Here is a 16,238-nt window from a genome sequence, read left to right on the forward strand (position 1 = left end):
ATCATGAGATTGCAGCAATTCAGTCACATCTTCCGGCTCCACTTCTAATTATAGTCCTCATCCTATTTCCACCACATCTGCAGTTACTTCCTCCACTGAAGTCTTGAACCCCTCAAAGTCATCCGTGAGTGCTGGAATCAACTTCTTCCGAAGTCCTGATAATGCTGATACTTTGACTTCCTCCAATGAATCACGAATGTTCTTTTTTTTTTTTTAAAGATTTTTATTGGGGAATTGGGGGATGGGAACAGCGCTGGGGAATTGGGGGGAGGGACAGACAAGTTGCTGCCTTTTTGTTCTTCAGTCTAGTTGTGGAGGACAAGCTGGCACTATCATTGCGCTCTTCCCGGGCGAGGCAGATCAGTTGTCGGCTTCTGGACGGCTGCTCACTGTGGCTGCTGGCCGCTCACGCTGGCTGCTGGCTACACACAGTAGCCCATGGCAACCCACTGCCATAGGGGCTGCAGCCTACGCCATCGCCAGCGACTCACAGCAGCTCAGCTCCAGGTTGAGCTGTTGCTCAGCACCTTAGCTGTAGAGGGCAGGGGCAGTGTCACTGTCCCTCATATGTGGGATCTGAACCGGGGCCCTCTGGTGTCCCAAGCCAGTTCTTAACCATCGCGCCACTCGGCCGGCCCAAATCACGAATGTTCTTAATGGCACCTAAAGGTTTTCAATTTACTTTGCCCAGATACATCTATGGCAGCTATAGCCTTTACAAAATGCATTTCTCAATAAGACTTGATGGTTAAAATTACTCCTTGATCTGTGGCCTGCCAAATAGATCAGACACAAGTCAGTCCATACTACCATCCCTTCTTATTTTTCTGGTAAATATCCTTAAATTCTTTACATACTCTTATCAGTTTACTTTTCTAACAATACCTGAAGTCCCCACTTACCCATCCTGATGATTCACCCTTACTTTCCTAGTAACGTTTTCTGATTCCTAGTTTTCCCTTTCTTAGGGTATGGAGATCATCTGGTGCTTCTCCCAACTTTGGGAGCAGTCTTATCCTCTGGACGTTTAAGTTTTTGTTTTATTTCCTAAATCTGATTTTAGCAGTTTTACATTTTTTGGTGGATTCCTCATAGCTTCTGGTCCATCATGTATTGTTATTTTGAATTCCAGTTATAAATTTGAAACACACACACACACACACACACCATTTCTAGAGATTTGGCACAGATGGAAGGGTTAGTGTATATACTCAATCCAATGTTTTAAAACAGAAGAGGTACATTTCATTTATAAGTTAATTATTTAGAGTGGAAACTTCTGATTGGAGAAATCTGAACTTGGAAATCCAAGATAGGGTTGAGTCAGTAGAGGCCTGAGAAATTTATATTCATAATATTTAAAATTACAATTATAATGTATGTAATAAATGGTAATTCATGCTTCAGAAGTTAGCAGGTATAAAACTCCTCTATATAGAAACAGTGCCAAAGAAGCAATTTTATGTCAACTTGATAACCAAGCAAGAGCTTAGGAGTGGCAGATGTAAAGTCACACTACAGAAATCATGCCAATGAAAGACAAACTACCCAGTACTATCATGCCAAGGGAAGGCACAGATGGCTGGAGAGCAGAAGCTATAGGTCTTTTTATAGCATTATCAAATGGCACACACATGACATTCCAACTGGTCCTGTGCCAATGGCCAAGGTAATTAGGGACGCCACAGGAGAATGTTCATAAGACAGAGTCATCCTCATGCCATCCAAGATGGGGCCAAAGGAGCAAACTTGGGTGGCAAATGAGTCTTTTATGACACAGTAATAACTAAGTTTCAGAGGTTCTTTGAATTTTCAAAAACAGAATAAGGTCCCAAATACACAGAATTAAAAGTAGCATTTCTGTGACCAACAGAAATAGACTTCCAAACCACACAGCTCCACGTAGAGAAGGAAGGCATGGACAATAAAGAGTTGAGAGCTGTGACAATAGTGAAAAAATTTTTTCTCTTAAAAATTGTAAACAATCTCAGAATTAGACGTTTCAAGTAAAGTACAAAGGTTTTTTTTTAATCATTGAGAGTTAAGCTGCCAACACATTTTTGAATACTTTAGTGTTTATTTCCTAAAAATTAGGACATTCAATATAACCAAAATCAAATCATCAAAATCATGAAATTAACACTGATAACATTACTCCCACTTAAGCCATGAAATTTCACCAATTGTTCCAATAGTGCTCTTCATATCACAAACATCTATTTCCTGATGCATTTAGTTATTTCTCTTTAGTCTCCTTTAGTATAGCGTAGTTCTTCATTGTTCCTTCATTTACATAAACTTGGCATTTATGAAGGGTAATAGGCTAGTTATTAGAATGTGCCTTGATTTGGGTTCAATTGAAGTTTCCTCACGATTAGGTTCAGGTTATGCACTTTTTTCGTACGAATACCACAGAAGGGCTATTGTGTTCTTATTGCAACATGTTATATAAAGTAGCAAATTATTTTGACTTGTTCCATTTTTTTTTTAATTTATTAATTTATTTTTTTTAGCTGAGCCATCCTGCCACCTGTTGGCAGCTCAGCGGTAGCTCAGCTTGGGCTGGACTCGAACCACTGTTGCTCAGAGCTCAAACCCTTGAGCGAGTTCTTAACCAACTGAGCCGACTTGTTCCATTATTGATGATGGCATTTTGATCATTTGATTAACATGGTGTTTACCAGCCTTCTCCAATGTAAAGTAACTGTTTCTCCTTTTGTAAATAATACATATCTTGTGGGAAATACTTTGAGGCTGTGTAAGTATCTCATGAAACTTCTTTCATACAGCATCCATTAATGATTCTTGTCTTATTCAATTATATGTTTGTTGTAATGTTTGCTAAATTGTGATTTTTTTCCTTCTATCCTTTCTTTTACATTTATTAGTTGGCTTTATTTTTTAAAGTATTTTTAAATTTCTACTGACTGCTTTTTAGCTATAGATCTTATTTAAATTTTTAAGAAAATCCTCTAGACATTACATACAATCTTAATTTATCATGGTCTACTTAGAATATTGTACTACTTCAGGTAAAAGGTATGAACCTTACAACAGTATAATTCCATTTACTACCACCCCCACCCACATGATGTTGCTGTCATTCATTTCACATCTACATATGTTATAAATACCACAATGCGTTATTTTTGCTTTAAACAATTATTTTTTATTAATTTTTAATGCATGACTTTTATTGCATCTTTAAGATATCACAAGTAAGTCTGAGGAATCACTCAACGTCATGGCGTTTCTGTAGCTGGACAACTTAGATCTTACTCATCAGCCTGCTGAACTGTTCCTTTTTCAGAAACATAGAAACCATCCCCAAATTTTCTGCTATCCCTGTTTTTTACTACTGTGGCTTGTTGAATCAAAGCACCTAAATTTGATGGTTCAATGTTGTTTCCTCAAGAATTAACTCATTTTTCTGGGTTTGAGATACTGAACAAGCAACACCTGACCTCATTTGAACGCTCTGGATGTATTTTTCACCTAAGAAATTTCAGATTCCAACAACAAAACCATTCTCTTGAATAATGACATTGATGGGGAAGTGAGCATGCACAGACCTCATCTTGTAACGGAAGCCCAGTGTAACACCCTTGATCATGTTCTGTGCATGACTACAGATAGTGGGAACAGTAGCCAGTTCCTTTCTATTTTCCCCACCATTTGTCAACTCGGAGCCTCTTCTTTTCTTTCCAGGAGACTGAGTTCTAAATTGATGTGATTGAATTCCCTCAACAGGGTGCCTCTGGGGCCCTTCCCAATAGCTGTGCATCCCTTCAGAGTGACGTCCACATTTTCTGGGATGTCCACCGCCTGATTGCTGAGAGTGGTCTTCATCCTCGCCATAGATGCAGCAAAAAGTAAACAATTATCTTTTAAATAAATGTTTACATAAGGAGGAATATTTTTATTGTTAATCCACATACTTAACATTTCTAGAACTCTACATTCTTTTATACAGATACATGTTTCCACCTAGTATCATATGTGTTCTGCTTGAGAAACTTCCTGTAACTTTTCTTGTAATGCAGGTGTGCTGGTGCTGAGTTGTCTCAGCTTTCATTTATTCAAAATGAAATTTATTTTACCCTCATTTTAAGATAATTTTCACTGAATATAAAATTTTATGTTGAAAGTTTTGATTTTTTTTTTCAGTACATTAAAGATGTTGTGCCATTATCTTTTGACATCATTGTTCCTGATGAGAAGTCAGCCACAGTTCATATTAATTCATGTTAGGTCCTTTTATGTAATTTGTTTGTTTTCCAGGTATTTTACAGATTTTATTCTTTTTTTTTTCTTTTTAAAGATTTTTATTGGGGAATTGGGGGGATGGGAACAGTGCTGGGGAATTGGGGAAGGGGAAACAGACAAGTTGCTGTCGTTTTGTTCTTCAGTCTAGTTGTGGAGGACGTTGCTTCACTGGCCCAAGCTGGCACCATCATTGCACTCTTCTCTGGCGAGGCAGATCAGTCGCTTGCTTCTGGACGGCCGCTCACTGCGGCTGCTGGCCACTCACGCTGGCTGCTGGCCACACATGGTAGCCCATGGCAACCCACTGCCACATGGACTGCAGCCCACGCTGTCGCCGGCGACTCATGGCAGCCCAGCTCCAGGTTGAGCTGTTGTTCAGCATCTTAGCTGTGGAGGGCAATGTCACTGGCCTTCATATGTGGGATCCGAACCGGGGCCCTCTGGCATCCCAAGCAAGTTCTTTTTTTTTTTTTTAGCTGAGCCATCCCGCCACCTGTTGGCAGCTCAGCGGCTGCTCAGCTCGGGCTGACTCGAACCGCGCTGTTGCTCAGAACTCAAACTCTTGAGCGAGCTCTTAACCAACTGAGCCACTCAGCCGGCCCCTCCAAGCGAGTTCTTAACCATCGCTCCACTTGGCCAGCCCCCAGATTTTATTCTTTACCATTGGTTTTCAGTTATTTGGATATGCTGTACCTGAGATGTGGTGTGCCTGGGTATTGCCTTCTTTTATCTGGAGTTCACTGAGCTTCTTGAATACGTAGACTAATGTTTTTCACCAATGACATGTATTTTAGACTACTTGATTTTTTGTCTCACAAGTTACCAAAGATTTATTCATCTTTTTCTTTTATTCAGAATCGATGATTTCTGTTGATCTGTCTTCAAGTTCACTGATCCTTTATTATACAGTGTCCAATCTTCTGCTACGACTATCCAGTGAATTTTTCATTTCAGATTTTATGTTTCAGTTCTACGATTTCTTTTGCCCTTTTTTACATTTAATTTTTTTATTATATTAGTTTCAGGTGTACAAAACAACATAATGATTAGACATTTACACCTCTCACAAAGTGATAGCCCCCCCAAGTCTACTACCCCATCTGACATCATATATAGCTGTTACAATACCATTGACTGTATTCCCTATGCTGTACTTTACATATTATGAATATATATTTAATTATAGTTCACAATGAATGTTATTATACTTGAGCTTCAGTATGGGGAGTATAATTAATATTGTAAAGATCATGTAGAGTGCCAGGCAGGTACTGGACTTATCAGGGAGATCACTTCACAGCGTGTGTAGATGCCTGACCATTGTGCTGTACATCTGAAGCTCAAGTAGAATAATATTGAATGACTTTTGCCCTTTTTTTTTCAATAGTTTCTGTGTCTTTGCTGAGAATTCCATATATTCAGTCCATTATATTCATCTTTCTCTTTAATATCCTTGAAAATATTTATAACGGCTGTTCCAAAGTTTTTGTCTGCTTATCTCAATATCTGGGCCATCTCAGGGTCTGTTACTTTTAGCTCCTTTTTCTCTTCATTATACATCTCATTTCCTGCTTCTTCACATACCTAATAATGTATTATTGTGTGCTAGACATCATGGATGTCACATTATAGGGAGTTTGGAGTACTGTCTGTCTTTAAAGAAAATTGAATTTTGTACTAGCAGGGTATAAAATTAGTGGTGCTCTACCCCACAAACTCTAAATCCCTCATCATCCCTGAATTCTGAACTCATCTGTGGCTTTTCAGCTGAGTGACATCACTGGTCTCTGCTCTGGAAATTGTATACAGGGCTCATCTGTGAATTCCCCATTTTTTGAGGATCATAGTCCTGCAGTTCTTGTCCAGTATTTTGTTTACTTTTACAGTAGTTTGCAGTGGGAGGGTAAGTCTGAAAAACAATTTGTCCATTAGCTGAAAGTGGAAGATCTTCCTTCCCTCACCAGTAATATTTTAGAACAGTTGAGCCATAATTATATCATTATTCCTCTTCACTTGGGTTTTAGTAGGAAAGAACTTTTAACTATAGGTATCAATGAGAAGCTGATTATTTTCTAAAGGATAGGAGATGGGGATGGATACTTTGAAAAATGTTACACCTGTCCAGCTCACATGATACTCTAAGATACAACTCTTCTTTGTGTCTCCCAATATGCAGCTGTGTTCTCAGAGCAGACTCATGGTCTTGGAAGATCTTTCAATATAATGTTTGGTGTAAACCACAGCTATCTCAAAGAAAATCATGCCTAAATGTGTATTCTTCCCTAGAAGTATTCTTCCTTGGAGTCATAAGGAGAAAATAGAGAAATGGACAATTGGTGCTGCTTTTCTGTGATCCTTTTAATATTCACTGCACAGACTTCTTTTCATTACAGACTAATATTAAGAGCACTTAATTTGGATGAATCATTTTCCCAGTAAAACTGGAGTTCTGTAAATCATTCAAACTAGATCAGATGTCATTCTGCAATAAGCACTCTTACTGAAATCTGTGCAAATTTTGTTAAAGAATAAAAGGAAAGGATAGTTTTCTTGGACTTAGGTATGGGTAGGGATCAAATTATAAATTGCTAAGCTTTGGAGAACTTCCAGATCTTTAGTTTATATACGCAGTTTGGTATAATTGGAAATGGCATGGATTTGAGAGTCAAATGCACCTGAGTTTGAATCATAATTCTGCTCAGTTTTCCTTATAGTCAGTTTTATTGACTATAAAAAAGGTATAATAATTCTATAACTAAGGATTATGAGAATTAAATGAGATAATTTATATAAAGCCTTTGGTATAATGCCTGACACCTTGCAGATGATCAAGAAAAGCTAACTCCTTTAATTTTGTGATATGTCATGATTTTGTTGCTGATAATCATAAAATACTTGGCATACCCTCAAACAAGATAAAGTATAAATTTAAGCAGGCATAAACACAAATATCTTCTATTATCAAAAGAAAGCCTTTCATTATTAATCTTACAAGATTAAAACAATTCTTTAACTTAAAGAACTGAAAGTGTATTTTATTTTCTTGAAAATGAGTTAAAATGTGAAAACATTAGGTCTCTTTAGTGCTTTTACTGTACTCAAGTGATAAACCTGAGAAAACACAACATTTTATAAAATTTCATTTGATCCATTTGGGGCATAAAATTGATGACATGTCACAATTAAAAGCAGAATTTGTGACATTTAAGTCTCTTAGTGATTAATAGTTCAAATATAATACCACACTGCAGGGAGTTATCCAAAATTGGAAATCAGCTAGTGCCAAGTTTAACACTTCACTCACCTTACAAAAACACACTGCAGAAATTCTGATTCTGGTTATCCAGATAAGGATATATAAGACCAATACTTTTGCTGAGAGCAACTAGAGCAGCAGAATAAATAATTTGAAAAATTCTGTTTGAAGACATTGGAGAACCACCAAGATAGTGAGTATTTGAAGGACCAAGATCGTAGATAGGAGCAAAGCCCAGAGAGGTAAAACTGACATTTGGTGTTGCTTTTGCTTTTCAAAGCATTTGCTAATTTGTGATTGGTGGCCAAGAGGCTGAGAAATTTAGCAGAAAGTGGTGTTTAAGAAGTTGAGATCAATTGCATAGAGTTTTAGGTAGAGTTACTGGGCTAAGTTATACTTCAGGGCTTTCAACTGGGATTCCTGAGAGGCTACACTCTTGATATAAGTATAAAGTGGAAATAAACCAGTTCTCAGACTAAAACTCAGGTTCAAATAAACTCAATCCCAGAATGGATTAGGTGTTGTTTAACCCTTGCCCTAACTGTCTGCCAGAAGCAAAGGTAAGTTTTTTCTGGAGGAAAGAAAATAACATCATACATAGCCTCAAATTATTCTATTTTTCAAATGCTATGTCAAACATTTAATTTAATGAGGAAAACAAAAACAGACTCATATAAACAGAGATCGAAGGGATGGCTGCTAGAGAGGGAGATGGAGAGAGGGGTGAAAAAGGTGAAGGGGAATATAGTCAATAATATTGTGATAAGTTTGCATGTTGACAGATGATTACTATTAGTGGAGATGGATACAATTAGTGGAGTGATTACATTGTAAGATATAAAAATGCTGAATCACTATATTGTATACGTGAAACTAATATGACTAATGTATGCCAAATATACTTAAAAATAAATATTTTAAAAAGTGCAAAGAAATAAGACCAAATGATCTCAAAACAACAACCAAAAGATCAAAAGGACATTAATCAAGAGAAAAAATTATAGGAAAAATGTAACTAATCTAATAAAAGGGAAAAATGGAATAATATAGTTAATACAAAAAATAGCAACAAATGGTTAGCTAAAAGGACATAGAATAGGTGGGACATGACAAATACAATTGTACTATCTATCATTTATGTTATACTTCAATTAAATAACCCAATTAAAAGATAAATTATGAGAATTGATTAAAACTATCCAACTCTATATTGCCCACAAGAGATATAACTTAAACATAAGGAAACATGGATATATGGTATATGAAGGATATATGAAGCATATGCAAACCAAAATAAAGCTGGTGTAAGTATACTTTAAAATGAAGTAGGTTTTAAGGCAAGAAGCATTACTAGAAAATAGAAGAATGTTTCATAACAATAAAAGATCGATACACCTGATCTACCTCCCATCACCTTGATGGGGAAGCAGTGCTCACATGATGAACCAACTGAACAGTGGACATGGGTCAGAATAGCATGTTGATGTGATACGATGCTAAATGCACGGTGTGGGCCTTGTGTCCCTCAGGCTATGTGCTGGGGGGCCCGAGCTTCTGCAGAGGAAACTCGGGGCCACCATGTGGAATGTGGGGAGATACAGAGCAGGTGGCTCTCTGGACCCCTTCCCTTCTTTAATTGATCTGTTTCGCATATAATGGACTTCAGGTAAAACTTCATTCAAACCTACTGTGTTGCTCAAGAAAATATTCCTTATGGAGTCAACTGGAAGTGCTGGTGTGGGTCTATGTAATTGACTACAGGACTCTAGCAGGTGCTGAAGGAATTGGGAAACTGAGAACTTGGCACTGTGGGTGAGGTGTCATTGCAATAGCTGTCCAGAGGCGGGGGCTTGAGCTAAGTGAGTCCTCAACTGCTCCCAAGCCCAGCTCAAGGAGTCTCATTTCCCATCAATAATGCTGCCCACTTAACGCCCTAATAAAAATCTTAAATTAAAAAAAAAAAAGATCAATACACCAAAAAAAATAAGTTTTAAATTGGCATGTGCCTAATTAACACAGCCTTAAAACAAATAAAAAAGACAGACAGACAAGTTCACAATCATAGTGGAAAATTTAAACAGCAGTCTCAGTAAAGATACAGATTTGAACAGCGTGACTAACAAACTTGATTTTATATAGAACACTCTTTCCAACAGCTGTAAACTGCAGAGTATACATTCTTTTCATTGCACATGGAAATTTTACCATTGACCACAGAATGAGCTATAAAGGAAGTTTCAACAAATTTCAAAGGGTTTATATAATACAGAATAGGGTGTGTGTGTGTGTGTGTGTGTGTGTGTGTGTGTGTGTGTGTGTGTGTGTGTGTGATTTTCCTTATCCATTCATCTGTCAGTGGACACTTAGGTTGTTTCCATATCTTGGCTGTTTGTGAATAATGCTTCAGTACACATGGGAATACAGATGTCTTTGAGATAATGATTTTCTTTCCTTCAGATATATACCCAGAAGTGGGATTGCTGGATCACATAGTTCTATTTTTAATTTTTTTGAGTAACCTCCATACTGTTTTCCATAATGGCTGTACCAATTTATATTCCCACCAACAGTATATAAAAGTTCCCTTTTCTCCACATCCTTGTCAACATTTGCAATCTCTTGTCTTTTTTTATAAAAGTCATCATAACATGTGTGAGGTGATATCTCATTGTGGTTTTGATTTGCATTTCCCTGATGATTAGTGATGTTGAGCATCTTTCATGTACTTCTTGGCCATTTGTATGTCTTCTTTGGGAAGATGTCTGTTCAGGTCCTTTGCTCATTTTTTAATCAGATTATTTGATTTGCTTTTGAGTGTATTAGTTCCTTATATATTTTGGATATTAACCCCTTACCAAATATATGATTTGCAAATATTTTCTCCCATTCCGTAGATTTCCTTTTCAACGTATCAATTGTTTCCTTTACTGTGCAGAAGCTGTTTAGTTAATAAGATGTAGTCCCACTTATTTATTTTAGCTTTTGTAGCCTATGCTTTTGGTGTCTTATCCAAACATCATTGCCAAGACCAATGTGAAAGAGCTATTTCTCGATATTTTCTTCTAGGAGTTTTATGGTTTCGGGTCTTACATTTAAGTCTTTAATACATTTTGAGTTAATTTTTGTGAGTGGTGTAAGATAGGGGTCTAGTTTCATTCTTTTGCACATGTATATCTAATTTTCCCACCACCACGTACTGAAGAAACTATCCTCTCCCCATTGTGTGTTCTTGGCACCTCTGTGAAAGATTATTTGACCACATAAGCACGGGTTTATTTCTGGGCTCTCCATTCTGTTTCATTGGTCTGTATGCTTGTTTTTAATGCCAGTACAACCCATAAAATGAATACAATGTAAACATTAAAGTAGTGGTATAGACCTATATTTTTGATATGGAAAATTGTCTATGTCACATTGTTGAATAAAACAATAAAGTCACAAACAAAAAGTATAGTATATGTGTATATTCACAGAGAGAGGCATTTTAAGGGATGTTCATTTCTGAACGGGAAGATTTCAAGTGATTTTTACTTTGTTCTTTATACTTTATGGTATTGGTTTTTTTTATTATACTATTATTTATTCTTATAATAAAAATATTTTATTTTCATCTAAGGGCTTGCTGAACCATTTTTATCTTGTTTACAAAATATCCTCTCCTTTACATTTGTATAATTCATGCCCTATTTCAGGTCTTCATTATTTATTGCAATAGCCATGTAGTAACAACTGTTGTCCTTTCTTAATAGTAATAACACATAATATCTGTGTACTACTTCCCAGTTTAAAGTACTTTCAATACATTATCCTCACTGAGGCTCAAAAACAATCTTATGAGTAGGTACTGTATTGTCATTTATGGAAACAAAACAAAACAAAACAAAACAAAAACAAGTTACTGAACTTGAAGGAAACTTCTAACTCAAATTCCAAGTATTTCTCATTACATCATGCTGGACCTAGGCTGATTTGGGTTAAGGATAAACTTAAGCTCCTTAACATGGTCTGAATATAATAAGAAGTACAGTATATTTCCCAGAACTGAAAGGACCCTGAGGTAACAGGAATGCAGAGTTGAGACTGGCGAGGCCTTAGATGCTATTTTTAAGGAGTTAAAATTTATCCCAAAGGCAATGGGAAGCTACTAAAGGGTTTTAAATATAAGAATCAAATCGTGAATTATCATTGTTTTGACCTGAAGTCTGCAAAATTTTTCTGTAGCTAGCCAGATAGTAAATATTTTAAGATTTACTACTCAGTTCTGTCAGTGTAGAGCAAAAACAGTCACAGACAATACACAAACATAAACAAATGAGGTTGGTTCTACTCCAAAAAAACTTCATTCATAGACACTGGAATTTGAATTTGAATATATGTTTTTAAGTGTTATATAATACTGTTCTTTTTATTTTTTTCCAATGATTTAAAATGGTAAAAACCCATTCTTGGGCTAGATTTGGCTGGCAGGCCACAGTTTATTACACCTAGTTTAGGTGATCACTTAGGCTACACAGGAAAGGAAACAAAGAGGCAGGTCATTACAGGCCCATTTCCTCAGGTACAGCCCTCACATATTGACTTTTTAATATTCAAGGCCTGTTGATGTCACGCTATACGTCTTTTATCTCTCTACTACTGATGCTAATAAAAAGACTGTTTTCAGGTTAACTAATACACTTTTTTGGTGATCCCTTTGTGTTCCATGTGATGTCAATTTTAGTCTTTTTGGACGAGATAACTTCTCACATACAAGGTAGAAAATTATTTATGTGCAGAGATAATCCTCTTTACCTTATAAATTTTTAAATTCACAGAGATGATATTTCTCAGTATATAGGCTAGACCTATAGACCTCTGGCTAGATGATCATTTAAATAGTAACAACTGATCTATTAGAAAACATGATAAATTCTTTTAGACAATTTCAACATGGCCTCAAATATATATTGTAGATTCATGAGCTTAAATTTAACTTTGAGGCCTTAAGGCTCTCCTAGGACTCAATGCCTCCTTAATATATACCTTGGGGCTATAAATAAGCAAAGTCACATATGAAGAGTAAGATGAAACTTTCTGAATAATGATTGTTCGCTTTTACAAATAAAAAGGAAAGTAAAACTATTTCTCCTCTCTTATTTTAGGTTCTTACCTTTTACATATAAAAATCACTATGGGTTAGGGTTAGGGTTAGCCTATCAGCAGAAAGGCTACTTGAATTAAAGAGATTTAAATTAACATGAAGACTTTATATTATTACTGGCTAAACTGAGACTAAATGCTGAAACAGATATGATTTGAAGAAAGTTTAGAAGATGGCTTTGATGATTATATATTGATAATAAAGCAGTCACAATTACAGAACAACATAATAAATTGAGAAAGTTTGCCAGACACTAATATTTAAATATTAAATATCTTCAGTTCTTATCTTGTCTAAAATAAGATTGGGACTATAGACACAAAAAAATAAAGACGTGAAGAAAATCTACTTTTACTGGGATGAGTAGCAGCAGAGGTGAGAAGGTGGAGGTAAAGAGGGAAAATCAATAGGGTCATATAATGTAAAAATTGTTGTAATTAAGTTTCTGACATTGTGATGTCTTCATGCATAGATTTTGGTGAAAATACTAAAACCTTCCCTCAATATACTAATATGCTTGCTCAATTTGGTAACAGAATACAGATGACAAACAAATAACTGAAGGTTCATACTGTTGCAATAATTAGAAAGATTTTTTCATGATCAATGAAAACATAACAATGATACAAAGTTAGAATTTAAATAACAAACTTAGTCCAAAGACAAGTGACCTAATGTCATGAACCCATATTAAGATCTAAAGCATCACAGCTTAATTTAAACTACAAAATGCCTTCATTATGCAGAAGATTCAGGTAAAAGAGCCTTCCAGAAGTTTTTGTTGTTTTCAAGGCATGTTTGCTTTCTTGTTTCTTTGACAACAATGAAATCTCTGTGGAGCAGAATTCACTGGGAAACCAGGAAATGAACCTCACCTTTGTTCATCTCATCTCACTGTGACATTGTGGTGAAAGATCTTATAGAATAAAATAACCTGATACAGAGCACGAAGATCTATAAGAAACTGGTCGATTTTACTGTTTGTAGCTAATAAATGGGAGGACTAAAGTGTGTGTGAATTTATAATCTCTTGGGTCCACTTTACACTGCAGTTATTTTAAAAATACAAGCGAGGACAGTCATAATTTGTTACTTTAAACTAAAATCTAAGGGACAAACTGAGCACATTCAAGATATATGGGATATGTTTTGCCCTATGTCCTGGCTTCTGTAGCTGTACTTCTTCGGAGAATGGATTAGAAAGACATTTAAGCTTATTAGGTAGAAAGGTGTCATTCCCTCATATCAAGGTACATGAAGAGAAAAGTTCAAGAATTATAAATTCTTAGAAAACATAAAAAATCCTTTGGGCCCTGGGAAATAAAATGTCAAGAAGTCAAAAGAGACTAGATGGCTATTGACCAGTTTCATGAAGGCAAAGCTGCAAGCCAAGATGGAATAATGCTTTCCTACCACGTGTCTAAGGCACAAATGACACTAATCTTTTTTAATGGTCACAAAAGCTGACAACTTACTCATCCTTAGAACTGAAGGCACAAAATCATCTCTGGGAGTGACTCACCATAAACAGGTCACGAGCACCAATGTCAACAGCTAACAGAAATGCCTTTTCAAATCTCTGGTACCTAGGGAAGGAAAGAAACGTTATGTTAGTTATGAACAAAACTAAAAGGAGAAAGCTGTTTTTTTAATGTATTTATGTGTTATTGTTTTTGTTATGATGGAAAAAATAGTTTCAAACAGCAGGGCCTTTACCTACTGGGATCTTCTGTAATGTGAACTGTCATTGCACTTAGGACAAGCTGAGGCACAGAGCCTATGAAGGCCTTCAGTGCAGCTTTCAAGGATAAACATAACCCCGAGGGGGTGCTGCTGAATGGAGGTAAAGGATAGCTTAGGAAATACGTTTCATAGGTTCTCACTTTATTGTGCTTTGTAAGAGAAAAGTATGGGGGTATGGAAAATATAGCAGGATAACAGTAATGTACAAATCACATAATTATACTGCTGTGTTTCTTAGTTAAAAGTTGAGACGTCAAATGTTACATTATTACAAAAGTCTCATGTTTGTAAATTTTGGAAAAAATACATTCTAGGCTGTTGTAAAATGACATTATAAGTTTCTAAATATGATTTTTTAAATGTTACTTTCCTTCTCTTTCCCTGAAGTACAATTTTGAGAATTTTCTTTGTGAAAGTTTAATTTTAGGCTAAATGAGAACAAACCACTGTTTGAATTAATTACCTCTATATAAAGTTTAGGATCTTGAGAAAAGGATGTCATGAACATGTACAGCTGACCCTTGAACAACAGGAGGGTTACTGGCACTAACCCCCTTATAGTTGAAAATCTGTGTATAACTTTTGACTCCCTAAAAACTTGATTACAGTTGGCCATTAGTATCCTTGGGGGATTGGCTCCAGGGCCCCTTGCAGATACCAAAACCTGTGGATGCTCATGTTCCTTATATAAGATGGTGTGGAACAATCTATACAATCAGCCCTCTGCACCTGCATGTTCCCAACCAGGATCAAAAATATTGTTTTAAATCAGGAGTTGGTTAAATCCGAGGATGCTAAACCTATGGATATGAAAGACTGATTGTATTTATTGAAAAAAATATGCACATAAGTGGACCCCGATGGCTCAAATGCATGTTGTTCAAGGGTTAACTGTATTTTGCACAGGGTTTTGGAAGGAAAGGTCATTTATATTTTGTTTGAATGCTAAGATTTACATAGGTATAACTGTCAGTTTTTCTGACTCTAGAAACAAGCAGGTAAATTAACAAGTTGTTCTTTGTTTTCTATTTTATATTGTGAAATATGGCGGTACAAACTATAATGAGATTTCAACTAAAACATCAGAAATATAGAATATTGATTAACAGATTATAAAAATTTTATTAGTGAAATACCTAAAATAATAAAAATTCAAACAGAAAAGGCTTATTCTTAAAACATATGCGCTAGTAGGTCCAGAATCTGAAATACTTCACAGTTTCCATGTTATGTTTGATGACTGTTATCTCCTCCTTGGCTCTTCTTACTGGCATCTCCAGTATTTGCCTGAATCCCTTTCAGCTATGGAAGATCAGAAGGCAACTGTGTTTATTTTTGTTTCAGGAAGACTACTGGTTCATTGCACATTCAGTGGAGGAGGGATGTAGGTGGAGAAAGAGAACAGTGGATTAGAAAATTATACTACTTTTGCATACAATCACTACCATTTTGCATTTGTTTCCACTCCAGTAAAACTTTCCTGGCAATAGTAATCATTCATCTTCTTGTAATGATCAAACTTAAAGATAAGTTCTTGTCTTGTGTGCCCTTTTGGCCACATCTGAACCTATAAACTTCCCTTCTCGAAACCTTCTCTTTCTGGCATTTGGAGATGCCATTCTTTGTTTTCCCATTTCTTAGATTTCATCTTCTTAGTCCCCTTTCTTACTTCATTTTTCTCTGCCTACTCAATGAAGTTGGCATACTATGGTCCTCTTTCGTTTATATATATTCACTCTCATCTCGCCCAATAACCTTACCCACTCTCACGGCATTAATAATTATATCAATGACTCACAAATGTCTAGGATCCACCTTTCTCCTGAGATCAAA

General features: G+C 36.0%; 1 protein-coding gene and 1 pseudogene across 5 annotated transcripts in view; both read right to left on the reverse strand.

Moving 5' to 3' along the window:
* The window catches only part of WDPCP (WD repeat containing planar cell polarity effector), a 302,619-nt gene that overhangs the window by 104,169 nt on the left and 182,212 nt on the right, over positions 1–16,238 (reverse strand). For all 5 annotated transcript variants that reach the window (XM_019635240.1, XM_019635244.1, XM_019635251.1 and 2 more), the window contains one exon: positions 14,185–14,248. In XM_019635240.1, the coding sequence (XP_019490785.1) occupies positions 14,185–14,248 (64 nt within the window). The remainder of the gene's footprint in view (positions 1–14,184; positions 14,249–16,238) is intronic.
* On the reverse strand, positions 3,276–3,849 carry LOC109379001 (60S ribosomal protein L9 pseudogene; annotated as a pseudogene).

This window comes from Hipposideros armiger, unplaced genomic scaffold (genome assembly GCF_001890085.2).
Source record: "Hipposideros armiger isolate ML-2016 unplaced genomic scaffold, ASM189008v1 scaffold_2, whole genome shotgun sequence".
NCBI classification, from domain to species: Eukaryota; Metazoa; Chordata; class Mammalia; order Chiroptera; family Hipposideridae; genus Hipposideros; species Hipposideros armiger.